At 29.1% G+C, this 26,253-nt stretch overlaps 3 protein-coding genes across 3 annotated transcripts; 1 reads left to right on the top strand and 2 right to left on the bottom strand.

Moving 5' to 3' along the window:
* Positions 1-118: 118 nt before the first annotated feature.
* Positions 119-4,766, bottom strand: LOC132943932 (uncharacterized). Its single transcript, XM_061013101.1, has 6 exons — positions 4,453-4,766; positions 4,279-4,389; positions 3,510-3,749; positions 780-3,376; positions 588-693; positions 119-519 (listed from the first exon to the last, which is right to left on the bottom strand). The coding sequence occupies exons 1-6, from the start codon at positions 4,570-4,572 to the stop codon at positions 247-249; spliced, it is 3,447 nt and encodes a 1,148-aa protein (XP_060869084.1). The 5' UTR covers positions 4,573-4,766; the 3' UTR covers positions 119-246.
* A 549-nt stretch (positions 4,767-5,315) lies between these two features.
* Positions 5,316-7,049, top strand: LOC132943409 (STING ER exit protein). The gene is made up of 4 exons (XM_061012393.1): positions 5,316-6,090; positions 6,272-6,428; positions 6,494-6,722; positions 6,809-7,049. Exons 1-4 carry the CDS (start codon positions 5,970-5,972, stop codon positions 6,962-6,964), a joined length of 663 nt encoding a protein of 220 aa, XP_060868376.1. The 5' UTR covers positions 5,316-5,969; the 3' UTR covers positions 6,965-7,049.
* LOC132943408 (conserved oligomeric Golgi complex subunit 6) lies at positions 7,044-15,008 on the bottom strand. The gene is made up of 12 exons (XM_061012392.1): positions 14,846-15,008; positions 14,498-14,680; positions 13,424-13,534; positions 13,053-13,216; positions 12,723-12,942; positions 11,956-12,080; positions 11,562-11,776; positions 11,313-11,473; positions 9,282-9,512; positions 9,048-9,209; positions 8,809-8,973; positions 7,044-7,353 (listed from the first exon to the last, which is right to left on the bottom strand). Exons 2-12 carry the CDS (start codon positions 14,567-14,569, stop codon positions 7,108-7,110), a joined length of 1,872 nt encoding a protein of 623 aa, XP_060868375.1. The 5' UTR covers positions 14,570-14,680; positions 14,846-15,008; the 3' UTR covers positions 7,044-7,107.
* Positions 15,009-26,253: the final 11,245 nt, after the last annotated feature.

The raw sequence follows: 26,253 nt of genomic DNA, 5'->3' as shown, positions 1-26,253 counted from the left end.
TAAGTAATAAAAATAAAATAATCACATTTTTTTAAGCCTAAGATATATTGTTAGCCTATGTTAGAATAAATTATGAACATTTTATTATAACTATGAACCAAATCAATAATCTTAGAAATAACGTGTACTTAAACATTTTATTTTCAAAACTTAATAATTTCATAAACAAAGGACATTCATATAACATATAAGTATTTTTAAGTTATATAAAAATAACATTTTTCTTACTCCTATACTCCAACATAATTAGTTTTTTCTCTGACATACAATGCATTGAATATTATCAGTTTGATGACGAATACATACAGTATGAAAAGAGTGCCCACATCTAAACGATATGAGTCCATTATTTTTACCTCGAATTAAAGGATCAGAGTTTAATGGTAACGAACACCAAATACAATTTTCATTCTTTAAATCAATTTGTGTACCCCAATGTGATTTTTTTGAATATTGATTTTTGAGCTGAATAGTTCTACCCATTTCTTCTTCCAAAGTTGTTAACGTATTTTTACAATTCTATCAAGAAACAAACTATAAAATAAAATATCATTCTGAAGGATTCTTTGGAAAATGTTGACCCTTACCTCTGTGCCTATCATTGATATATTATTATGATGTTGTAGTGTAGTGATCAAAGCCTTCTTTGAGTTTAAATCAACGAACTGAGTCAAAATAAAACTCTGATAAAACCTTAAAATAATAAAAATCTGATTATTTTTCTATTTTAACATAATATATTAATATTATTTATAACCAATGATATTATTAATAATTACCAATTATCAATATCTCCGCATGGTATATTGTTTCTGTGTTTGAAGAGTAAACTTCTAATTTCTTCGTGACTTAAATATTGAAATGCCAAAGATGTTAAATCAGTCCACGCGATTCCTTGATTTTTTTCTCCAATATTGCCACAATTCAAACAAAGGCCTTTTTTAAAGCAACGATTTAATGTGAAAATTTTGTCAAACAATAATTCATTTTTGTTGATTAAATGCACATCTAACTGATCCACCCAACCTAAATGGATAGCAAGCATAACTTTTGTATGCTTCAAACTATTTAGATTTAAGTCTGATTTTAAAACAACAGGCCAAAAATGAGGCACTTGTTTACAAAAACATTTTATTACATCTTCCAGAGAATTTGTGGTTACATCACATTTTACAAATGTATGTAAAATTATATGTAACTGTTCCAAATTTAAGTCAGCACTAGATAAATAATCAATAAGTATTTTTCCAAGCTTTTTGAATTTACCATCAACATTATCCAAAGGAAATCCACATTTACATAAATGGTTTTTCTGATTATTTAGTATCACAAAACTATAAACAGCATAATACAGAATGTTACAATCACTAAAAATATTTTTATCAAAGTGTGACAAATAAGTCAAAAATATTGTATTGCATTTTTTGCGATTATTTGACTCTAAATGAACTGAAAACTTCATCAATAAATAAAATACAAATATTGGTTTGATGTTTCTTTTGTATCCAAGTATACGGAATGATTCAATCTGGTCCAATTTCAAAAATACATACATTGAATTTAAGTACATTAATAATGGTTCTTCGGTCTTTCCATCATTATTAGAGCTCATTTTCAAAATCTTACAAAATATTGCATAGGAACATTTTAAGTTACCATTCATCAAAAAATTAAAAATACTTCCCACTTCTATAACTTGACCAAATAATGTGATAAATTCACTGATTTCTGTATCTTTTTTAAAATCATTTTCATCTAAATAGTAAGTCAGAAATTCTGGGTAGTCGAATTTATTGACAATCAAAACATCTTTTGTATGTATATCATCAGCCCATTTTGCTACTAAATTGCTAATAAAACTATCATTTACTGCTTTCTTAATAGTATTCAAATGTTTTTCTTTCAAATACTGTTGGAATGGGAACATTCGTTGTTTTACATGTACAACATTTTCCAAATTAGATTTCACTTCACATACACCATTACATAACTGTTGTAAACAGTCTACATCTAATTTATATCCATTTTCAAGTTTTTTACATATTTTTAAAATGGGAAGTAAATTGAGCTTTTCACGATGTTCAAGGTCCAATTTATAATTGGAAACATCTACTTCGCTCTCATCAACAGGCAGTGGCTCTGGTCGATTAATAGTATTTGATATTTCATATGGAACCAAATCATTTTTACCTGTAGTAGCAGTTAGATTATTTAATGTATCTTTAAGAGTTTTACTACTCTTTGCAATTTTATTGGTAACATTTGACCCTATTTCCATTAGAGTATCGTGAAATACCTCAGAAGTAGCCAATGAAACAAATGGAATTGAAGGAATATTCAACTCCATATACATTTGGTCAAAAACTTGTTTATTGTTTAACTTAGAATAATCACTAGAAGGATACTGTTCAGACTTTTTAACTTTTTCTAGATTTATATGTATATTTAGCATAGACTTATAACGTAATACAGGTTTATCAGACTGAATGGAAATTAAACTATAACTTCTTTGTAATCTATAATTTTTTTTAACATATACATAATTCTTTAAAGAATAAATTCCAGATGGTAACTTAAAAAATTGATGTTTTAAATAATAAGTTTTTTTAATTTTTGAGATCAAATTGTTTGTATTAACTGGCAAGTCTATCTTTTGATCTAAGTTGACAAGTGGATACAACTCATCAATAATGCATTTTGTATTTACTATTCTATCATAATAATGTTCTATCAATGAAATACAGGTATTGTAATCTTCACACTCATAACAATTAACCAAATAATTTTGAAGGGGAGTGATTTTTTCAGCAATAAGCTCGCCATTTGATGACCATATGTACACAGTATCATCAATGTACTTGACATTTTGTATATTATTATATCCGTCACACCATAATAGAACATTAACTTTTAACATATCCAGTATAAATATACTATTTGATGTATAGGTAAGTAAGCAATTTTCCCAAATTGTATACAGTTTTTTAAAATTTAGAGACTGTGGTGGCCAATTTTTTCCAGAAATTATTGATAGATCAAATGGTTTTTGTGCAGAAACATTAAGTGTTGGCGGAATGGCTAAACAGTATTTCAGTTGATGTGTACTTTTTACAATACCATTTAACTCTGCTTCCCAAATCCTCGAACCGGGTCGTGCAGAAAAGATTTTCTTCTCATTCCATGCAACAATACAGCAACCATAATCTCCATCCCTAGGTTTTTGACCAATTTGTTTAAATTGTTCTTTGGACATATCACAAACATAACATCTTGTCAATGTCGAGATCACTAATATATCGTCAGCGCTATCTATTTGAATAACTTTTGAATCCAGTTCAATCATAGTAAATGGTGGGGTTTGGAAAATGGCCTTTCGCTGAAAAATATTTTTTGTTAAATGAGTGAAAAATAGAAAATGTATTACAATGTATTTTTAATTATATAGTTGCATTGCTTAAGGCTTAAGCCATATATATATAATTAAATACTCTATATGAATTTATACTTACAACAAATAATGATACATATATTGAAGTGACTTTTCCATTGCAATCACCAAAATATATTTGATTCTTTGAAGTCCATTCCATAGTAGTGATTTCATGTCCTAAATGTTCAGTAGACTTATTTAGCAACTTTGCACCAACCCCATTTTCATTTCTTTGCAATATACACACAATGCCTTTTTGTGTACCGAAAGCAATGAGATCTTCATCTTTAGATACAGCAATTTGAGTGACAGATCCTTCCTATACATTAATTTATAAGTTTATATTAACTATTAAGTAAAATTATATCATTATAAGATAATCAAAAATTTTACACTAAAATAAAAGTAAATATTATTTAATAAAATGGTAATACCTATGTTGATAAATATTACTATAGATTATATTTTAACATTATTAATTAACATAGGCATATACCTAAATTTACGAATGTATCTATACTATATGTAGGTAGGTAGGTAACAATAAATTAAACAGACTTTTAGTACCTACTCCCTACCCAGTTAATAATTCATTTAGGCTACACTTATAACTTAAAACTTATCAGTAATAATTAGTGAATCGAGAAAACAGTTATTATTTGTAATCGAGGAAGAATTTAATAATTCATTAAATCTTTTTTTAACTAGGTACCCATACCTAAATTATTTTTAATATTCAAGAAACCATTTTTAAAAATATTAGCTTCCTTTAAAAAGTATACTTTTTATATAAATATAAAATATATTTTTCATTGGATTTTTATACTCTTGAAAACACGAGCACTCACTTTATTTGGAAGTAGTTGTATAAACTCACAAGGTTGTCTGCGAAATACATACAATCCACCACTGGAAGCCCCAAAAATGATAAAGTTCTGAGATACTTCAAAACAAGTGTACTAAAGCAGAAAATAAATTTAAAAAAGATTAATCACATAATAATTAAAATAACTGTTACTGACTTTTATTCTTTGTGTGGCTTTCAGAGGTAAATTAAGTATATTTTTAATGTCAATTCGATTTAACACTAAGATATGATCCGGCATGTTTTTGTCATTTATGTTGTCTTGTAATACAGCCATTTTCAAATTCGTGTAAATCGATACATAAACGTCTTAAGCAGAGAATGAAACAAATATTAATTGTAATCGACTTGGCATATTTTATAAAATTCAAATTTTTTAAATTAAACGATTGTGAATTTTGAAGACGCGAAGTGAAGTAAATTACTCTGTAGTCTGTGACTCAAGCTGGTGATAACAGAATCACGGATACATAGATAATATAAGATTATATTATCTATGCTAAGATACAGGCACAGAATTATTCTGAGATACAGGACTGGTCACGACAAGGTTGGAGGGTGTGGGGGGTTGACCACGAAATGTAGTACAACAGGCGGTGTTCGGGGGGATATTTTCCTTTCAGCATTACTAGCGCCGTCTTAGTGGATACTTATGGAACTAGAACATATCATACAAACGTCTATTTCCATAAGTATCCACTAAGACTGCGCTAGTAATGCTAAAAGGAAAATATCCCCCCGAACTGCGAATGTTGTATTACATATTTTCGTAACCACAATATTCATCTCGTGTCCGACCAGTCATGTATATTTGTAGTCCGCGAAGTGAATTATGTTATCTTTTAGCGTTTTCCGTGTGATTGCACTAGTGCACACTGGTGTACACTGGTCGACACCGTGAATTTTGGCGGTGTGGAAAATTATGTGATACTGTGATTATGGTATCAGTGTTCACGTGTAGTGTGCATTTTTGACGTAGTCAGATGGAAAACGCTTTGTGTGTTTTTCATACGATTTGTGATAATGAATATGGTATTTTCCCGGTGGATATTCAATCCACCTAAGTATTTTCGGTCATGGTTAATAGATATATTAGATAATATATATCTATTAACTATCCGTGACCCGCCGTATTGGTGAAACTACGAACCATTTACCATAGTTTTTTCGTGTGTAGTAACTCATTACTCAGTAGTCAGTACCAAATACTATATACAATAATACAGGACACTCTGTAATTTGTATTAAAATAGCACAGATTGCCATATAGTACAGTGTAGTCACAGATATCTATATATTAAGTATAATATAGATATCTGTGAGTGTAGTATAGAAGTCTGTTTAAAATAGTTGCGAACAATTTGTTATCATTGCCCCCCCGAGATTGAATATAATTTTGTCCATGTTAATCGTAAGGAGTAAAATAGGCAACTATCATAACAATCTCGGGTGGCTATCAATATTGTAATGATATTTTGATAAGAAATAGTTCGCCAATTTTCATATGACAGTGTCTTGTATTATAGTATTTGTTTTTGTTAGTACTCACTAGTCAGTAGTTCTGTACTCAGTAGACTAGTCACTGTCTAGTGAGTACACAGAACGAGCAGTTGTTTAAATAGAATAATTTATAATATTACGTTTATCCGGTAAATGTTGGTTTGACATTTTAAAATGCCAAAAGTGGTTTCTCGCAGTATAGTGTGTTCGGACACCAAAGACCAAGAAGAATATAACGAGGAGAAGCCGCTGCACTCGTATTACTGTTTGTGCGGTCAGATGACGTTAATTTTGGGTGAGTGAGAGTTAAAATTTATAATTTTGTGTGAGGTTTCATTTCAGTCCTAAACTGTTTTAGGTTTTACACAATTATAATCGGTTATTTTAGAATGTTTCAACGTGATTGCCATGTATAATTAACTATCCTCCACCAATGCAGCACGATGATACTAAATGCTAATTTTTATTGATTTCAGATTGTGCTTTGGAAAAACTACCTCTTCGCAAACGGGATGGGGCCCGAGTAATTGATGGCTCCAAGCATGCCAATAAAATGACCTACGATCAAGACGAAACGGTTTACTTGAAACGGCAAGAAGGTGTTGAAAAACAACATAGATTAAAGTGCAAAAAGTTAGTGAACCTTAATTGTCTTGAATACCTATTTCAATAATTACCAATTCAATGTTTTTTTACAGATGCGGTTTATTTTTGTACTATAAACACCAGGCCAATAATAATGTTTATTTTATTGTACACGGGGCTTTGATCAAATGTACTGGCGAGGGTCCTAAAATGGATATATATAATCAAGTGGCTGTTGAAAAACCAAAGAAAATTATGGTCACCAAGCACACTAAGAATATGGGCAAGTTCAGTTCGGTGACAGTATCTACTATTGACGAAGAAGAAGATGAAATTGAAGCGGTAAGTCATTGTGCATCATATATTATTATAATATTAATTATTATGTTGCAATATTTGACACTATAAAAATGTTATTTTGTAAATAGAGGGAAGTAGCAGATTCATATGCAAACAATGCACGTATAATTGAAAAGCAGCTAGAGAGGAAAGGCATGCATAAACGTAAAACGGCAGATTTTGTAGAACCAGAAATAGCATTGGACTTAAAAAGACATGCTCGTGGTACATTGCTAGAGAAATAATATTGTATTTTTATTTTTTATAAGCTAATTTTAATACTGTAATATTACTTTCTTATTTGTAAATAAATAAACGATTGACTTGCAATTACAGTGTTATTTAATTTTAAGATTGAATTGATTCATATTTTACACACAGATTGATTTCACAATGGATTTTCATCGTTGACTAATAACTGATACACGAGATCCGGCGTTCTAGACATCAATGTTGATGGATTATCATATTCATTAGTTGGATTGTGTACATGTTCGTATAGTTGTTTATAAACAGCAGAAATCACTTCATTAGATTGTCGCCTAACCTTACTTAAATGTAAAGGATTTTTTAGACAACCAATTTGTGGTACTGCTACAGTATGAGGCATGACTAGCATGCTTTCCAATTTACTCTGCAACAATTAATATTATAATTAAACAGACAACTAATACATTTTGGTAACTCTTAATTTGTAAAGAAGATTATGTATGATAAACATATCGATGGTTAGAAGGTAAAAGGGTGTAAGCGGCACTTTTTTCAAAATCGATGTTTTTGCATATTGTCGTAAACAGCATGATTATACATCGATTAATCCAACCTAAACATTGATATAATTTGTTAATATTCAATAATTGATGTTATAACATGTGGATGCAAATGGCATAGAATTGGAGGGAATGAAAAAATTGGGTGTAAACAGTATTCAAGGAAATCTTTATAAAACGTAAGCGTCATTGTTGATGGTTAAATCAATTTATCGTTTTAAATTGCTATAGCATATTATTACTTAAAAAGAAATAAGTAATTACAATACACCTATATTTTTAATGAAACTTATAAGCTAAAGAATAAAAAAGTTATTATAATAATAGAACGCTTATTTTACTTAACTCTGTGCATTATATTTTCATTATTATAATTATCTTAGGTACAAGAACAATTTTTAAAAATAAATTGGAGCCCAGGTAAATATTTAGTTCAAATAATTTACTAAGTAAGTACTAAAGTGTATTTGTAAATTTTTATGAAGATTTTATCAAGTATGAATATTAAAAATTCTAAAATAATTATTTTAAATCTTAAGATTGTATTTTCAATTTTTTAAATAGTTTTAGTACAAATCTTTATTGAATTTAGTTAATAATATAAAAAAAATAACAATATTAGACTTTGAAAGCCTTTGTATTCAATATAACATCTTTGGGATGTAAATGCCAAGCTCAGAAAAAAAGAGGTGTAAAAGAAATTTTTTAAATTAGCTTTAAATACACAAATATATTATTATTATGAACAATTAATCAATAAAAAACACTTGAAAACTCACTATATCTCATATTAAGTCTCAAAACGATCAGTTATACGATGTTCTAGGGTTGCAATACAGTTTATGTGAAAATATGTTTTTCGGCTTTCCCCAACAATTTTGAAATTGGCGCTTACTCTCGTTTGCCTTCTAACCATCGATATATTATGCTGATTTTGGGCATTTCCATGTGATACTCTGCTATTGAGCCTGGTTCCACTATGACAGGGTGTTGCACGGGGATAAATAGAAGACAATTTTTGTTCGGCCGCTATGTGTTTTTTTGCCAAATAGAGAATAATATCAGAAATTAATTGAATTCAATATATAGGTATCTATTATGCCGGGTCTACATATTATAAAATAGTAAACAAAAACTTAACTTTCCCAGGACAATCTAAATTGATTTTAAAAACCCAAACACTGTTTTATTGTCTATACGTGGACTTAAGTTAATGTGTCTTGTGACACTTAAGTGTAGCATGTAATCTTCATTATATATTTAGGGTTACACAAATTACCCAATATTATATTGATTGATAATCAATCATGTGAAATTACCAAAAAATTTATCAAATTTTCAGCTTCCATTCCTTGGATCTGAGACAGTGGAATATTTGCTCCATGACCTTGTAAAATGGTTTGAATTTCCTCAAGATTTAAATGTGTGACAAGATAGTTTGCTTGTTCAGTAGAAACAATTTCTATTTGAACAGCCATTTGAGCCTTGAAGCATGATTAACAATATAAGATCAATATTGTACTAAAATATAATTACTACCTAATGTTGGTTAACAGACCTGTAATTTTTCAAGTTTGTCTTCAACATACTGGTACTGTCTTAGTGTCTCATGTATGTCATACAAGCAATTGAGATGGTAAACAGCCATGTCTAATGGGGTTAGTCGCGAAGCACTTAAATTGATTGCTTGAAGTAATGGTTCCAAAACGCAAGATACTATCTAAAACCAAAATAATTAAAGTTAAACATTAAATTCACAGTATTGATTTGTATATTTGTATTTGTATCATACCATGGATGTGTCTTCTTGTTTGTCTTCAGTAACTGCAGCCACTGACAACACTTGCCTGAGGATATTTAATAAATGTCCAATACCAGGTGATGGGGACAAATCTAATGGTGGTGCTTCAATACGTTCCAAAAGAGTATCCCGTACTAAGTTTTGAAGTTTGTTTAAAAATACACATTCCATAGTTTTATGTAATTCTTCAATTGTTTGACACAGTTGTCCAGAGGGTACTGTCTGAAACCAAAATTTTCATTTGATTAACCAAATTGTATGGCTTAAATGTAATTGAAGAAAAACATAATATAGTATTGGTCTGTTATCGTTCCACCAAACAAAAAACGGGCGTCAAACATTTATGATCAGACACCATTGACCAATACTTATGGTACTTACCACATACTACTGTATACGTTCTTATAAGATTAAATTTAAAATTACAAACCAATAAAATATAACTTAGTACTGTCAATATAGGTCATATTTTTTCCGATTCGGGAAATATACTAAAATAATTAAATGGCCCACAATAAAAGATTTTTCATTTTTTTTTTGTAACACTAATTTTCTACGGTACTTATGTACCAACAATTGTTATTCTATTGCACATTTGGCCTTAAACCATACAGTATCAACAGCAGTATATATAGTTGTACGTTATAAGTAAGGCTCAGACTTTAAAGCACAATTCAAAGCAAAAAAAAACATTAACTTGTTAGGAAAAAACAAAATAAGCATATTTATTTTTAAAAAAAGCATGAACAAAAATTATCTTAAGCTAGGTATAAAATTGAATAAAAATATTGAAAAATCAATTTAAATTAAAAAAAAAATTAACAACCTTCTATTTTGCTAATATTTGTAGGCTGTCTGTAGGACGATAAGCTATCGACGATAACATTACGTTTAATACATTTAATAATCAAGCCTATGAATGAAAACAATACTAACCCATTTAGTCCGTATTCCTGATTTTTACATTTCTTATTAATTAAATTAAATTTTTTTTTACAATAGCTTAATAAACATTAAAATTCAACGGATTGGATTAATTACAAAAAAAGCCGAAAAAATCAAAAATAAATTGGTTTATTTGGAATCAGAATGAAATGAAACAAATTTATGTATACAAATTAGATTTCTATCTCATATATAAAAGAGGAGCATAATATGCTTTAAAATCTGATTCCTAGTTATAAGTAATAAATTAGCTTAAAACTTATAATTTCATAGTTAAATACAGGCAAAACGGCAATACAATACAAACGTCTAACAAATTAATTAATACGATAAATTCAAAGAGTTTAATTATATAACATCTGTCACTTAATAGTTAAGCTCCTTGTTATTAATGCATGGTCAATTTAATTTTTAGTAGGAATATATTGTACATTTGTACATAATATTGTAGTTATATTTATAAAAGAAGTTTATTTGTTATAAAATATTATCAACCAAAAGTATTATTTATTAAAAGGCTCACACCAAGACTGACCATTCAGGAAAGATCCAGATTTTTCTTTAAGAGGATGTCAGCGCACTATTTGTTTTCTCTCTAGCATAGACAAAATGCATTTGCGCAGAATCGTTTTTTCTATGTTTTTAAGTAATTTTAGAGTGAAATCACTCATTACAAAAAAGATAGAGAATAATATTTTTGAGGGTATGACATATCGATTTCTCTAAATAATGTTTCAAAATAATTTAAACATAATTTAAATTTACAACATTTTTTTGTTTATTTCAAAGTTGAATACAAAGTAAAATAACAATAAAATATAAAACCGATATGTCATTTCCTCTAAAATATTATTCTCTATCTTTTTTGTAATGGGTGATTTTACTCTGAAATTACTTAAAAACATAGAAAAAACGATTCTGCGCAACTGAGTTTTGTCTATGTTGCGTGTGGGTCAGAGAGAAAATATATAATGCGCTGACATCCTTTTAAGCTGAATCCGCCCTGGCATTCATCATTAAAATCAATGAATTACAGCAACTTATAAGTCATTAAGTTAGGTTTATTTGTAAACTTACTTTAATTACTATTTGGAGATAGAATTTCAGTGAACTAGCGACACCGTAGAGGTCAATTGGGTTTTCATTCATATGCAGTACACTCTCTACGCGTGATGCTAAAGGATTGCACAATCCTTCAGTTATGCTACTCATACATAATGATATTTCTTCATCGACATCTACGTCAATAATGAAATTGTATAGAAATATTTATCATGTTGTGTATTAGACTATATACTAGAAATGAAAGCACAAGAGTATTCTTACTTAATTTATCACAGTTTTTCAACAGATATGTGAGATACTTTCTTTCAATTGGAACATGATCAATCAACCATGATAACATGTTGTTAATGTACTGCCGTATGTCTTTTGAATACGTTTTCAATGAAGTATCATTTGAACTGTTTGCTGCCAGAGCATCTATGAATCTTTGTGCGACTACAGATTGTCTAACTGTACAGTACTCTTCTAATACATATCTAAAAAAGAATACTTAATAGTTTATTCATAAAAATATATTATACATGAAACAAATGTGTAATAAGAACTGATATTGTTAAAAGGTAAAAATTAAAGACAATATCAGTGGGAACTAATACGATTGTAATAAATATTATATTACTTGAGAGAATAAGTTAGGACTCAGGGTTAGACTTACTTAAATAATACTGGTCGGTCTTGCAACACCTCCATTGCAAATACGAGTAGAGGACCAGTAACTGTGGACTCAATGTCTTTACAATACAACTGGCTCCATCTATATAATACATCCATCGCCATTTGCTACAGTAGTAATGCAATACTTAATGAGTGTAAATATAAATATAACATAGTACCTATATTTATTCATTGTTTTTTGATATAATATATTCTTAAGAGGACGCCACACCCGCATGTGTTGTCTCCGTCTTACAAACGCGAAACATACAAAATTTATGCTCAGCAGTTCACGTTTTATGCTGTTAGCTTAAAAATTAGAGTGAATAGACCTACTATGAAACTTGATGGTAAGAACATTATCTATGTTTTGATGGAAGTTTTTTTTACGATAATTCAGTTTTTAGGTGAGTTATGCGTGTACAATGTCAATTAAAAATGCTCATAACTCACTTAAAAACTGAATTATTGTAAAAAAACTTTTGACAAAACACAGATAATATTCTTACCATCAAGTTTCATAATAGGTCGATTCACTCAAATTTTTATGCTAACGGCATAAAACATGAACTGCTGAACATTTGGTATGTTACGCGATCGTAAGACGGAGACAACACATGCAAGTGTGGCGTCCTCTAAAGTCTCCATTAGTATTTTGTTATAATTTTAACTGCTTATTATATTGTATCTAGTCTATAACTCTCTACCGCCAACTCAAGATTAAGTGTTAGTTCATGATAATGGTTATTATTCAAAAATAAACATTACCTGGTAGGTAGAAATCTGTTCCATCAAACTAAGTGCTGATGTTTGATGACCAGCTTGCATAAGCACTTTACAATTATTGCTAATATTTTGGGTTTTGCGTAGAGCTGTAAAAAATTCAGGAGTGACATTGTTAGATCGCAAGCAAGCCACTTCTGAAGAATTCAACTGGAATGTTTTCACATAAGCATCTGCTAATAATTGTTGATTGGACACACTTTTCCTTAATACAAAAAAAAAAAAAATGAAATAATGTTTAGAAATGTTTTTTTGTTAAATAATAAATAAATTACTAAATTCAAATATAAATATCAACTTTTCTATGAGACGTACCTTTCGAGTTGTAATCGTTTTGTGAGTTCAATCAAGTTCTGAGTGTCTGTTTTAGTATCTTTCAATTGTGATGACATAGACATGACTGAAGTATTTAAAGAATTCACATTGTCATGTAAAGCATTTACAGCATTTTTCACTTTTTCAAAAGATGCTAAAAAATTCTAAAAATAATAAAATATTAAGAAAACAGTAAGTACAATAATAATACCTTAAATATATGAGTGATAAATGAATAAATAATTTTGGTCGGGCCAAGGCATGTTCTCTTGTGGGACAGAGTATAGTAATATCTAATATAATGTTATAATAAAAATACTAATAATAACCATAACATTTTTTTTGTACAATATTTATTCAAAAAAACTTACTTCATTCAATGCAAGACTTCTTTTTTCTATTTTAGTTCTTAAGCCTCTTCTACATTCCAAGGTATTTTCAGTATAAAACTCTGATATCTCTTTTAACGCTTCTAGTGCATCCTATAACATTTTAAATAATATAAATTTATAAATATGTTTAGGCCAGTTAGTAGGTATACACATATAATATATAAAAACGTATAGATCATAGTGAAAAGATGGTTCAGTTATAATGAAGAAAGTATTTAAGGCCGGTATAACAATTATAAGATTTCCAGGTGCCATTTAAAAAAATATATAAAAGTCCCTTCATTGTCCACACAAATAGTTATAAAAGAGCATAATATGCCACAAATATGATTTTTTAAATTAAATAAAGCGGTGTAACTAATGATAAACATTAGGTACCATATTTTAGCATAACTGAAAAATTTTATTTTTACATTATGGTGTACCACAAGTAGTTATATTAAGTGACACGTGTTAAATCCTACATTTTATCCTAGTACACTTTAAGTTAATGACTATCCAAAATTCAATTTAGCCAGCACTGTTTTTAAGATGTGGTACGATGACATACGTTTATTGTCTAATATCTGTTCCTTTTAGACCTATTGTAAAATGAATACCCCGACATTGTTCAGTCATGAAGGTAGAACTTCAAACGATTGCAAACAAGTTTTACACAACGGAAGGTATAATTTTACTACATTCAAAACAAACTTAAAATAATATCTCATTAATGGCTGGTATGGTAGCTGTTCGCTTTTCCACATATGACTGTCATACACACACACTCGTGTCAAATTCTTCTGTAGAAACGGTATTAAATAACAAAATATAACGACGCCTCTGCACATTTTGATTCTCAGGCCCTATCCATTATAGTAACTTACATGCTAAAATATATATTTATTTTAACATTATGCCCCTATGCTACATAAATATTAAATTATAATGTTAAAGGCCACACAACAATGAACAAAATATATATTTAAATTTTTTAAATTTTGGTGTGCCTTTTAAAAAAAACATAGTTGAACTATATTGTTATAAAAGACATCGATAAAAACAAAAAATTACCTTGTCACTTTCTAAATGTGTCTCCAGTACACTGGTAACCCTTTTAGATATTGCTTCTTCATCAACAGCCATGATAATGTTTTAAGTTAAAGTTCCAATAATCCAAACATAGACAATAGACCTATTAACTAGTTGATAGGTCTATTTTTACAATGTAATGATAAAATGCCTTCTACTACATATCTGAAAATCCACATTGTAAGTTGAACCACAGAACAATAATTTAACTGTACTCAAGAGTTGAATACAAAATATTATATTAAGTAAGTTTCCCAATCCCAATGTTCAATAAAATATTAGATAGTACTACCAATAAATTACAATTGTACATAGATGATAAATATTTACATTTTACAGCCGTAGATGAACATTATGAAAATATGAGCACCATAGAGATATTATAATATTTCAATTATTCGTGATGAACAGTGAATACACAAGTCGGACAAGTCACAACTCACAGATTTCCATATTATAGTGAAGTATAAAAGTCTGACACAAGTACATAACGCGTTAACACTTATCAGTAATCCTTATCACTATTCCAAGGTGTCTTGATATTTAGGTAGGAATGACGGATGGTCGATTTGTCAGGTTACCAATTGAGTCAGACAAAACAAATTGCAATAATAATATTATAATAATAATTAATTATTATAATCTATTATAATCCCAACGTAACATGTTTTAAGGAGTAATATTTAGGCAATTCGTAAGACATGTACATTTGGGCTATGTATGAGAAGAAAAAGGTCCATTTCAATGGCCCCCCCACTTTCGAAATTTGAACTTCTGACCACGCCAAACGTTTGTGCATCGTTTGTGCAGAAATGTGCACCAAGTCCAAGTGCACAAAAACTGAAAGCTCTATCACTAAAACAAAAAGGGGGGGGGGGGGGGCGTTGAAACGGTTAAACAAGGATTATTCAAGAGACACCAGATTGTCAATGTTTAAAATATTTGGCTAGAGGTTAAATCATAAAAAAAAAATTGAAGGAGGGTGTTGGCGCCTGCAGGCAAGTGCATTTAAGGAAACCAAAAAAAATTTGAATACAGTTAACTGTAGGAATACATATTACAAAGTACAAACTAAAATGCCCAGAATATGAAACAGAAAAAACTATTTAAAATATTTAGTTCATTAAACAAGGTTTATTCATAGGGCACCAAGTTATCAATTTTCAAGTCAATACAAAATATTCAACTAGAGTTACATTACTAAAAAAAAAAATTGAAGGAGGGTGTTGGCACCTGCAGGCAAATGCATATTAGGAAAACAAAAAAAAAAATTGAATAAATTTAAATGTATGATTACACATTACAAAATACAAACTAAAATGCCCAGATTCTTAAACAAAAAAAAACTATTTAAAATATTTAGTTCTTTAAAGATAAGGATTATTCAAGGGTACCTGATTGTCAGTGTTTAAAAAATTTAACTAGAGGTAAAATCATAAAAAAAAAAAATGAAAGAGGGTGTTAGCGCCTGCAGGCAATTGCATTTTAAAAAACAAAAAAAAAATTTGGAAAAAATTTTACAGAAGAAATATACATTTCAAAGTTCAAACTAAAATGCCCAGAATATGAAACAGAAAAAAATATTTAAAATATTTATTTCATTAAACAAGGATTATTCAAAGGGTACCAGACTGTCAATGTTTAAAAAATTTGGCTAGAGGTTAAATCCTAAAAAAAAAATTGAAGGAGGGTGTTGGCGCCCGCAGGCAAATGCATTTTAGGAAACCAAATAAAAATTTTGAAAAAATTTAACTGTAGGAATACACATTACAAAGTACAAACTAAAATGCCAAGAATCTTAAACAGAAAAAACTATTCAAAATATTTTGTTCATTAAACAAGGATTATTCAAAGGGTACCAGATTGTCAATGTTTAAAAAATTTGGATAGAGGTTAAATCATAAAAAAAAAATTGAAGGAGGGTGTTGGCGCCCGCAGGCAAATGCATTTTAGGAAACCAAAAAAAAATTTTGAAAACATTTTACTGTAGGAATACACATTTCAAAGTACAAACTAAAATGCCAAGAATCTTAAACAGAAAAAACTATTCAAAATATTTTGTTCATTAAACAAGGATTATTCAAAGGATACCAGATTGTCAATGTTTAAAATATTTGGCTAGAGGTTAAGTCCTAAAAAAAAATTGAAGGAGGGTGTTGGCGCCCACAGGCAAATGCATTTTAGGAAACCAATAAAAAATTTTGAAAAAATTTAACTGTAGGAATACACATTACAAAGTACAAACTAAAATGCCAAGAATCTTAAACAGAAAAAACTATTCAAAATATTTTGTTCATTAAACAAGGATTATTCAAAGGGTACCAGATTGTCAATGTTTAAAATATTTGGCCAGAGGTTAAGTCCTAAAAAAGAAATTAAAGGAGGGTGTTGGCGCCCGCAGGCAAACGCATTTTAGGAAACCAAAAAAAAATTTTGAAAACATTTCACTGTAGGAATACACATTACAAAGTACAAACTAAAATGCCAAGAATCTTAAACAGAAAAAACTATTCAAAATATTTATTTCATTAAACAAGGATTATTCAAAGGGTACCAGATTGTCAATGTTTAAAATATTTGGCTAGAGGTTAAATCCTAAAAAAGAAATTAAAGGAGGGTGTTGGCCCCGCAGGCAAATGCATTTTAGGAAACCAATAAAAAATTTTGAAAAAATTTAACCGTAGGATTACACTTTACAAAGTACAATCTAAAATACCCGGAACATTAAACAGAAAAAACTATTTAAAATATTTATTTCATTAAACAAGGATTCTTCAAGGGTACCTGATTGTCAGTGTTTAAAATATTTGGCCAGAGGTTAAGTCCTAAAAAAGAAATTAAAGGAGGGTGTTGGCGCCCGCAGGCAAACGCATTTTAGGAAACCAAAAAAAAATTTTGAAAACATTTTACTGTAGGAATACACATTACAAAGTACAAACTAAAATGCCAAGAATCTTAAACAGAAAAAACTATTCAAAATATTTATTTCATTAAACAAGGATTATTCAAAGGGTACCAGATTGTCAATGTTTAAAATATTTGGCCAGAGGTTAAGTCCTAAAAAATAAATTAAAGGAGGGTGTTGGCGCCCGCAGGCAAACGCATTTTAGGAAACCAAAAAAAAATTTTGAAAACATTTTACTGTAGGAATACACTTTACAAAGTACAATCTAAAATACCCGGAACATTAAACAGAAAAAACTATTTAAAATATTTATTTCATTAAACAAGGATTCTTCAAAGGGTACCAGATTGTCAATGTTTAAAATATTTGGCTAGAGGTTAAATCCTAAAAAAGAAATTAAAGGAGGGTGTTGGCCCCGCAGGCAAATGCATTTTAGGAAACCAATAAAAAATTTTGAAAAAATTTAACCGTAGGATTACACTTTACAAAGTACAATCTAAAATACCCGGAACATTAAACAGAAAAAAACTATTTAAAATATTTATTTCATTAAACAAGGATTCTTCAAGGGTACCTGATTGTCAGTGTTTAAAATATTTGGCCAGAGGTTAAGTCCTAAAAAAAAAATTGAAGGAGGGTGTTGGCGATCGCAGGCAAATGCATTTTAGGAAACCAATAAAAAATTTTGAAAAAATTTAACTTTAGGAATACACATTACAAAGTACAAACTAAAATGCCAAGAATCTTAAACAGAAAAAACTATTCAAAATATTTTGTTCATTAAACAAGGATTCTTCAAGGGTACCTGATTGTCAGTGTTTAAAAAATTTGACTAGAGGTAAAATCATAAAAAAAAAAAATTGAAAGAAGGTGTTGGCGCCTGCAGGCAAATGCATTTTAGGAAACCAAAAAAAAATTTTGAAAACATTTTACTGTAGGAATACACATTTCAAAGTACAAACTAAAATGCCAAGAATCTTAAACAGAAAAAACTATTCAAAATATTTTGTTCATTAAACAAGGATTATTCAAAGGATACCAGATTGTCAATGTTTAAAATATTTGGCTAGAGGTTAAGTCCTAAAAAAAAATTGAAGGAGGGTGTTGGCGCCCACAGGCAAATGCATTTTAGGAAACCAGTAAAAAATTTTGAAAAAATTTAACTGTAGGAATACACATTACAAAGTACAAACTAAAATGCCAAGAATCTTAAACAGAAAAAACTATTCAAAATATTTTGTTCATTAAACAAGGATTACTCAAAGGGTACCAGATTGTCAATGTTTAAAAAATTTGGATAGAGGTTAAATCATAAAAAAAAAATTGAAGGAGGGTGTTGGCGCCCGCAGGCAAATGCATTTTAGGAAACCAAAAAAAAATTTTGAAAACATTTTACTGTAGGAATAAACATTACAAAGTACAAACTAAAATGCCCAGAATCTTAAACAGAAAAAACTATTTAAAATATTTATTTCATTTAACAAGGATTATTCAAAGGGTACCAGATTGTCAATGTTTAATAAATTTGGATAGAGGTTAAATCATAAAAAAAAAATTGAAGGAGGGTGTTGGCGCCCGCAGTCAAACGCATTTTAGGAAACCAAAAAAAAATTTTGAAAACATTTTACTGTAGGAATACACATTACATAGTACAAACTAAAATGCCCAGAATCTTAAACAGAAAAAACTATTCAAAATATTTATTTCATTAAACAAGGATTATTCAAAGGGTACCAGATTGTCAATGTTTAAAATATTTGGCCAGAGGTTAAGTCCTAAAAAAGAAATTAAAGGAGGGTGTTGGCGCCCGCAGGCAAACGCATTTTAGGAAACCAAAAAAAAATTTTGAAAACATTTTACTGTAGGAATACACATTACAAAGTACAAACTAAAATGCCAAGAATCTTAAACAGAAAAAACTATTCAAAATATTTATTTCATTAAACAAGGATTATTCAAAGGGTACCAGATTGTCAATGTTTAAAATATTTGGCCAGAGGTTAAGTCCTAAAAAATACATTAAAGGAGGGTGTTGGCGCCCGCAGGCAAACGCATTTTAGGAAACCAAAAAAAAATTTTGAAAACATTTTACTGTAGGAATACACTTTACAAAGTACAATATAAAATACCCGGAACATTAAACAGAAAAAACTATTTAAAATATTTATTTCATTAAACAAGGATTCTTCAAAGGGTACCAGATTGTCAATGTTTAAAATATTTGGCTAGAGGTTAAATCCTAAAAAAGAAATTAAAGGAGGGTGTTGGCCCCGCAGGCAAATGCATTTTAGGAAACCAATAAAAAATTTTGAAAAAATTTAACCGTAGGATTACACTTTACAAAGTACAATCTAAAATACCCGGAACATTAAACAGAAAAAACTATTTAAAATATTTATTTCATTAAACAAGGATTCTTCAAGGGTACCTGATTGTCAGTGTTTAAAATATTTGGCCAGAGGTTAAGTCCTAAAAAAAAAATTGAAGGAGGGTGTTGGCGATCGCAGGCAAATGCATTTTAGGAAACCAATAAAAAATTTTGAAAAAATTTAACTTTAGGAATACACATTACAAAGTACAAACTAAAATGCCAAGAATCTTAAACAGAAAAAACTATTCAAAATATTTTGTTCATTAAACAAGGATTCTTCAAGGGTACCTGATTGTCAGTGTTTAAAAAATTTGACTAGAGGTAAAATCATAAAAAAAAAAAATTGAAAGAAGGTGTTGGCGCCTGCAGGCAAATGCATTTTAGGAAACCAAAAAAAAATTTTGAAAACATTTTACTGTAGGAATACACATTTCAAAGTACAAACTAAAATGCCAAGAATCTTAAACAGAAAAAACTATTCAAAATATTTTGTTCATTAAACAAGGATTATTCAAAGGATACCAGATTGTCAATGTTTAAAATATTTGGCTAGAGGTTAAGTCCTAAAAAAAAATTGAAGGAGGGTGTTGGCGCCCACAGGCAAATGCATTTTAGGAAACCAATAAAAAATTTTGAAAAAATTTAACTGTAGGAATACACATTACAAAGTACAAACTAAAATGCCAAGAATCTTAAACAGAAAAAACTATTCAAAATATTTTGTTCATTAAACAAGGATTACTCAAAGGGTACCAGATTGTCAATGTTTAAAAAATTTGGATAGAGGTTAAATCATAAAAAAAAAATTGAAGGAGGGTGTTGGCGCCCGCAGGCAAATGCATTTTAGGAAACCAAAAAAAAATTTTGAAAACATTTTACTGTAGGAATAAACATTACAAAGTACAAACTAAAATGCCCAGAATCTTAAACAGAAAAAACTATTTAAAATATTTATTTCATTTAACAAGGATTATTCAAAGGGTACCAGATTGTCAATGTTTAAAAAATTTGGATAGAGGTTAAATCATAAAAAAAAAATTGAAGGAGGGTGTTGGCGCCCGCAGTCAAACGCATTTTAGGAAACCAAAAAAAAATTTTGAAAACATTTAACTGTAGGAATACACATTACAAAGTACAAACTAAAATGCCCAGAATCTTAAACAGAAAAAACTATTCAAAATATTTATTTCATTAAACAAGGATTCTTCAAGGGTACCTGATTGTCAGTGTTTAAAATATTTGGCCAGAGGTTAAGTCCTAAAAAAAAAATTGAAGGAGGGTGTTGGCGATCGCAGGCAAATGCATTTTAGGAAACCAATAAAAAATTTTGAAAAAATTTAACTTTAGGAATACACATTACAAAGTACAAACTAAAATGCCAAGAATCTTAAACAGAAAAAACTATTCAAAATATTTTGTTCATTAAACAAGGATTCTTCAAGGGTACCTGATTGTCAGTGTTTAAAAAATTTGACTAGAGGTAAAATCATAAAAAAAAAAAATTGAAAGAAGGTGTTGGCGCCTGCAGGCATTTGAATTTTAAAAAACAAAAAAAAAATTTGGAAAAAATTTTACAGAAGAAATATACATTTCAAATTTCAAACTAAAAAGCCCAGAATATGAAACAGAAAAAACTATTTAAAATATTTATTTCATAAGACAAGGATTATTCAAGAGGTACCAGATTGTCAATGTTTAAAAAATTTGGCTAGAGGATAAATCATAAAAAAAAATTGAAGGAGGGTGTTGGCGCCCGCAGGCAAATGCATTTTAGGAAACCAAAAAAAAAATGTTGAATAAATTTAACTGTAGGAATACACTTTACAAAGTACAATCTAAAATACCCGGAACATTAAACAGAAAAAACTATTTAAAATATTTATTTCATTTAACAAGGATTATTCAAAGGGTACCAGATTGTCAATGTTTAAAATATTTGGCTAGAGGTTAAGTCCTAAAAAAAAAATTGAAAGAGGGTGTTGGCGCCTGCAGGCAAATGCATTTTAGGAAACCAAAAAAAAAATTTTGAATAAATTTAACTGTATGATTACGCATTACAAAGTACAAACTAAAATGCCCAGAATCTTAAACAGAAAAAACTATTCAAAATATTTATTTCATTAAACAAGGATTATTAAAAGGGTACCAGATTGTCAATGTTTAAAATATTTGGCTAGAGGTTAAGTCCTAAAAAAAAAATTGAAGGAGGGTGTTGGCGCCTGCAGGTAAATGCATTTTAGGAAACCAAAAAAAAAAATTTTGAATAAATTTAACTGTATGATTACGCATTACAAAGTACAAACTAAAATGCCCAGAATCTTAAACAGAAAAAACTATTCAAAATATTTTGTTCATTAAACAAGGATTATTCAAAGGGTACCAGATTGTCAATGTTTAAAATATTTGGCTAGAGGTTAAATCCTAAAAAAGAAATTAAAGGAGGGTGTTGGCACCCGCAGGCAAATGCATTTTAGGAAATCAATAAAAAATTTTGAAAAAATTTAACCGTAGGATTACACTTTACAAAGTACAATCTAAAATACCCGGAACATTAAACAGAAAAAACTATTTAAAATATTTATTTCATTAAACAAGGATTCTTCAAGGGTACCTGATTGTCAGTGTTTAAAAAATTTGACTAGAAGTAAAATCATAAAAAAAATTAATTGAAAGAAGGTGTTGGCGCCTGCAGGCATTTGAATTTTAAAAAACAAAAAAAAAATTTGGAAAAAATTTTACAGAAGAAATATACATTTCAAAGTTCAAACTAAAAAGCCCAGAATATGAAACAGAAAAAACTATTTAAAATATTTATTTCATAAGACAAGGATTATTCAAGAGGTACCAGATTGTCAATGCTTAAAATATTTGGCTAGAGGTTAAATCCTAAAAAAAAAATTGAAGTAGGGTGTTGGCGCCCGCAGGCAAATGCATTTTAGGAAACCAAAAAAAAAATGTTGAATAAATTTAACCGTATGATTACGCATTATAAAGTACAATCTAAAATACCCAGAATATTAAACAGAAAAAACTATTTAAAATATTTATTTCATTAAACAAGGATTATTCAAAGGGTACCAGATTGTCAATGTTTATAAAATTTGGCGAGAGGTTAAATCTTAAAAAAAAAATTAAAGGAGGGTGTTGGCGCCCACAGGCAAATGCATTTTAGGAAACCAATAAAAAATTTTGAAAAAATTTAACTGTAGGAATACACTTTACAAAGTACAATCTAAAATACCCGGAACATTAAACAGAAAAAACTATTTAAAATATTTATTTCATTTAACAAGGATTATTCAAAGGGTACCAGCTTGTCAATGTTTAAAATATTTGGCTAGAGGTTAAGTCCTAAAAAAAAAAATTGAAGGAGGGTGTTGGCGCCCGCAGGCAAATGCATTTTAGGAAACCAAAAAAAAAATGTTGAATAAATTTAACTGTATGATTACGCATTATAAAGTACAATCTAAAATACCCAGAATATTAAACAGAAAAAACTATTTAAAATATTTATTTCATTAATCAAGGATTATTCAAAGGGTACCAGATTGTCAATGTTTAATAAATTTGGCTAGAGGTTAAATCCTAAAAAAAAAATTGAAGGAGGGTGTTGGCGCCCGCAGGCAAATGCATTTTAGGAAACCAAAAAAAAATTTTGAAAACATTTTACTGTAGGAATACACATAACAAAGTACAAACTTAAATGCCCAGAATCTTAAACAGAAAAAACTATTCAAAATATTTATTTCATTAAACAAGGATTATTCAAAGGGTACCAGATTGTCGATGTTTAAAATATTTGGCTAGAGGTTAAGTCCTAAAAAAAAAATTGAAGGAGGGTGTTGGTGACCGCAGGCAAATGCATTTTAGGAAACCAATAAAAAATTTTGAAAAAATTTAACCTTAGGAATACACATTACAAAGTACAAACTAAAATGCCAAGAATCTTAAACAGAAAAAAATTATTCAAAATATTTTGTTCATTAAACAAGGATTTTTCAAAGGGTACCAGATTGTCAATGTTTAAAATATTTGGCCAGAGGTTAAGTCCTAAAAAAAAAAATTAAAGGAGGGTGTTGGCGCCCACAGGCAAATGCATTTTAGGAAACCAAAAAAAAATTTTGAAAACATTTTACTGTAGGAATACACATTTCAAAGTACAAACTAAAATGCCAAGAATCTTAAACAGAAAAAACTATTCAAAATATTTTGTTCATTAAACAAGGATTATTCAAAGGATACCAGATTGTCAATGTTTAAAATATTTGGCTAGAGGTTAAGTCCTAAAAAAAAATTGAAGGAGGGTGTTGGCGCCCACAGGCAAATGCATTTTAGGAAACCAATAAAAAATTTTGAAAAAATTTAACTGTAGGAATACACATTACAAAGTACAAACTAAAATGCCAAGAATCTTAAACAGAAAAAACTATTCAAAATATTTATTTCATTAAACAAGGATTATTCAAAGGGTACCAGATTGTCAATGTTTAAAATATTTGGCCAGAGGTTAAGTCCTAAAAAATAAATTAAAGGAGGGTGTTGGCGCCCGCAGGCAAACGCATTTTAGGAAACCAAAAAAAAATTTTGAAAACATTTTACTGTAGGAATAAACATTACAAAGTACAATCTAAAATACCCGGAACATTAAACAGAAAAAACTATTTAAAATATTTATTTCATTAAACAAGGATTCTTCAAAGGGTACCAGATTGTCAATGTTTAAAATATTTGGCTAGAGGTTAAATCCTAAAAAAGAAATTAAAGGAGGGTGTTGGCCCCGCAGGCAAATGCATTTTAGGAAACCAATAAAAAATTTTGAAAAAATTTAACCGTAGGATTACACTTTACAAAGTACAATCTAAAATACCCGGAACATTAAACAGAAAAAACTATTTAAAATATTTATTTCATTAAACAAGGATTCTTCAAGGGTACCTGATTGTCAGTGTTTAAAATATTTGGCCAGAGGTTAAGTCCTAAAAAAAAAATTGAAGGAGGGTGTTGGCGATCGCAGGCAAATGCATTTTAGGAAACCAATAAAAAATTTTGAAAAAATTTAACTTTAGGAATACACATTACAAAGTACAAACTAAAATGCCAAGAATCTTAAACAGAAAAAACTATTCAAAATATTTTGTTCATTAAACAAGGATTCTTCAAGGGTACCTGATTGTCAGTGTTTAAAAAATTTGACTAGAGGTAAAATCATAAAAAAAAAAAATTGAAAGAAGGTGTTGGCGCCTGCAGGCAAATGCATTTTAGGAAACCAAAAAAAAATTTTGAAAACATTTTACTGTAGGAATACACATTTCAAAGTACAAACTAAAATGCCAAGAATCTTAAACAGAAAAAACTATTCAAAATATTTTGTTCATTAAACAAGGATTATTCAAAGGATACCAGATTGTCAATGTTTAAAATATTTGGCTAGAGGTTAAGTCCTAAAAAAAAATTGAAGGAGGGTGTTGGCGCCCACAGGCAAATGCATTTTAGGAAACCAATAAAAAATTTTGAAAAAATTTAACTGTAGGAATACACATTACAAAGTACAAACTAAAATGCCAAGAATCTTAAACAGAAAAAACTATTCAAAATATTTTGTTCATTAAACAAGGATTACTCAAAGGGTACCAGATTGTCAATGTTTAAAAAATTTGGATAGAGGTTAAATCATAAAAAAAAAATTGAAGGAGGGTGTTGGCGCCCGCAGGCAAATGCATTTTAGGAAACCAAAAAAAAATTTTGAAAACATTTTACTGTAGGAATAAACATTACAAAGTACAAACTAAAATGCCCAGAATCTTAAACAGAAAAAACTATTTAAAATATTTATTTCATTTAACAAGGATTATTCAAAGGGTACCAGATTGTCAATGTTTAAAAAATTTGGATAGAGGTTAAATCATAAAAAAAAAATTGAAGGAGGGTGTTGGCGCCCGCAGTCAAACGCATTTTAGGAAACCAAAAAAAAATTTTGAAAACATTTTACTGTAGGAATACACATTACAAAGTACAAACTAAAATGCCCAGAATCTTAAACAGAAAAAACTATTCAAAATATTTATTTCATTAAACAAGGATTCTTCAAGGGTACCTGATTGTCAGTGTTTAAAATATTTGGCCAGAGGTTAAGTCCTAAAAAAAAAATTGAAGGAGGGTGTTGGCGATCGCAGGCAAATGCATTTTAGGAAACCAATAAAAAATTTTGAAAAAATTTAACTTTAGGAATACACATTACAAAGTACAAACTAAAATGCCAAGAATCTTAAACAGAAAAAACTATTCAAAATATTTTGTTCATTAAACAAGGATTCTTCAAGGGTACCTGATTGTCAGTGTTTAAAAAATTTGACTAGAGGTAAAATCATAAAAAAAAAAAATTGAAAGAAGGTGTTGGCGCCTGCAGGCATTTGAATTTTAAAAAACAAAAAAAAAATTTGGAAAAAATTTTACAGAAGAAAT

The sequence above is a fragment of the Metopolophium dirhodum genome, chromosome 4 (assembly GCF_019925205.1).
Source record: "Metopolophium dirhodum isolate CAU chromosome 4, ASM1992520v1, whole genome shotgun sequence".
Taxonomy (NCBI): Eukaryota; Metazoa; Arthropoda; class Insecta; order Hemiptera; family Aphididae; genus Metopolophium; species Metopolophium dirhodum.
This window is presented reverse-complemented; position numbering and strand designations above follow the sequence as displayed.

Bases quoted from the DNA above. Each gene is read 5' to 3' on its own strand.
- LOC132943409 (XM_061012393.1), top strand. From the start codon at position 5,970: ATGCCAAAAGTGGTTTCTCGCAGTATAGTGTGTTCGGACACCAAAGAC. The intron at 6,091-6,271 runs GTGAGTGAGAGT...TATTGATTTCAG, and splicing joins TCAGATGACGTTAATTTTGG to ATTGTGCTTTGGAAAAACTA. The intron at 6,429-6,493 runs GTTAGTGAACCT...GTTTTTTTACAG, and splicing joins CATAGATTAAAGTGCAAAAA to ATGCGGTTTATTTTTGTACT.
- LOC132943408 (XM_061012392.1), bottom strand. From the start codon at position 14,569: ATGGCTGTTGATGAAGAAGCAATATCTAAAAGGGTTACCAGTGTACTG. The intron at 13,535-14,497 runs GTAATTTTTTGT...AAAATGTTATAG, and splicing joins CACATTTAGAAAGTGACAAG to GATGCACTAGAAGCGTTAAA. The intron at 11,474-11,561 runs GTAAGAATACTC...TTATTGACGTAG, and splicing joins GAAAAACTGTGATAAATTAA to ATGTCGATGAAGAAATATCA.
- LOC132943932 (XM_061013101.1), bottom strand. From the start codon at position 4,572: ATGGCTGTATTACAAGACAACATAAATGACAAAAACATGCCGGATCAT. The intron at 3,750-4,278 runs GTGAGTGCTCGT...ATTAATGTATAG, and splicing joins TACAACTACTTCCAAATAAA to GAAGGATCTGTCACTCAAAT. The intron at 520-587 runs GTAAGGGTCAAC...GTTTCTTGATAG, and splicing joins TATCAATGATAGGCACAGAG to AATTGTAAAAATACGTTAAC.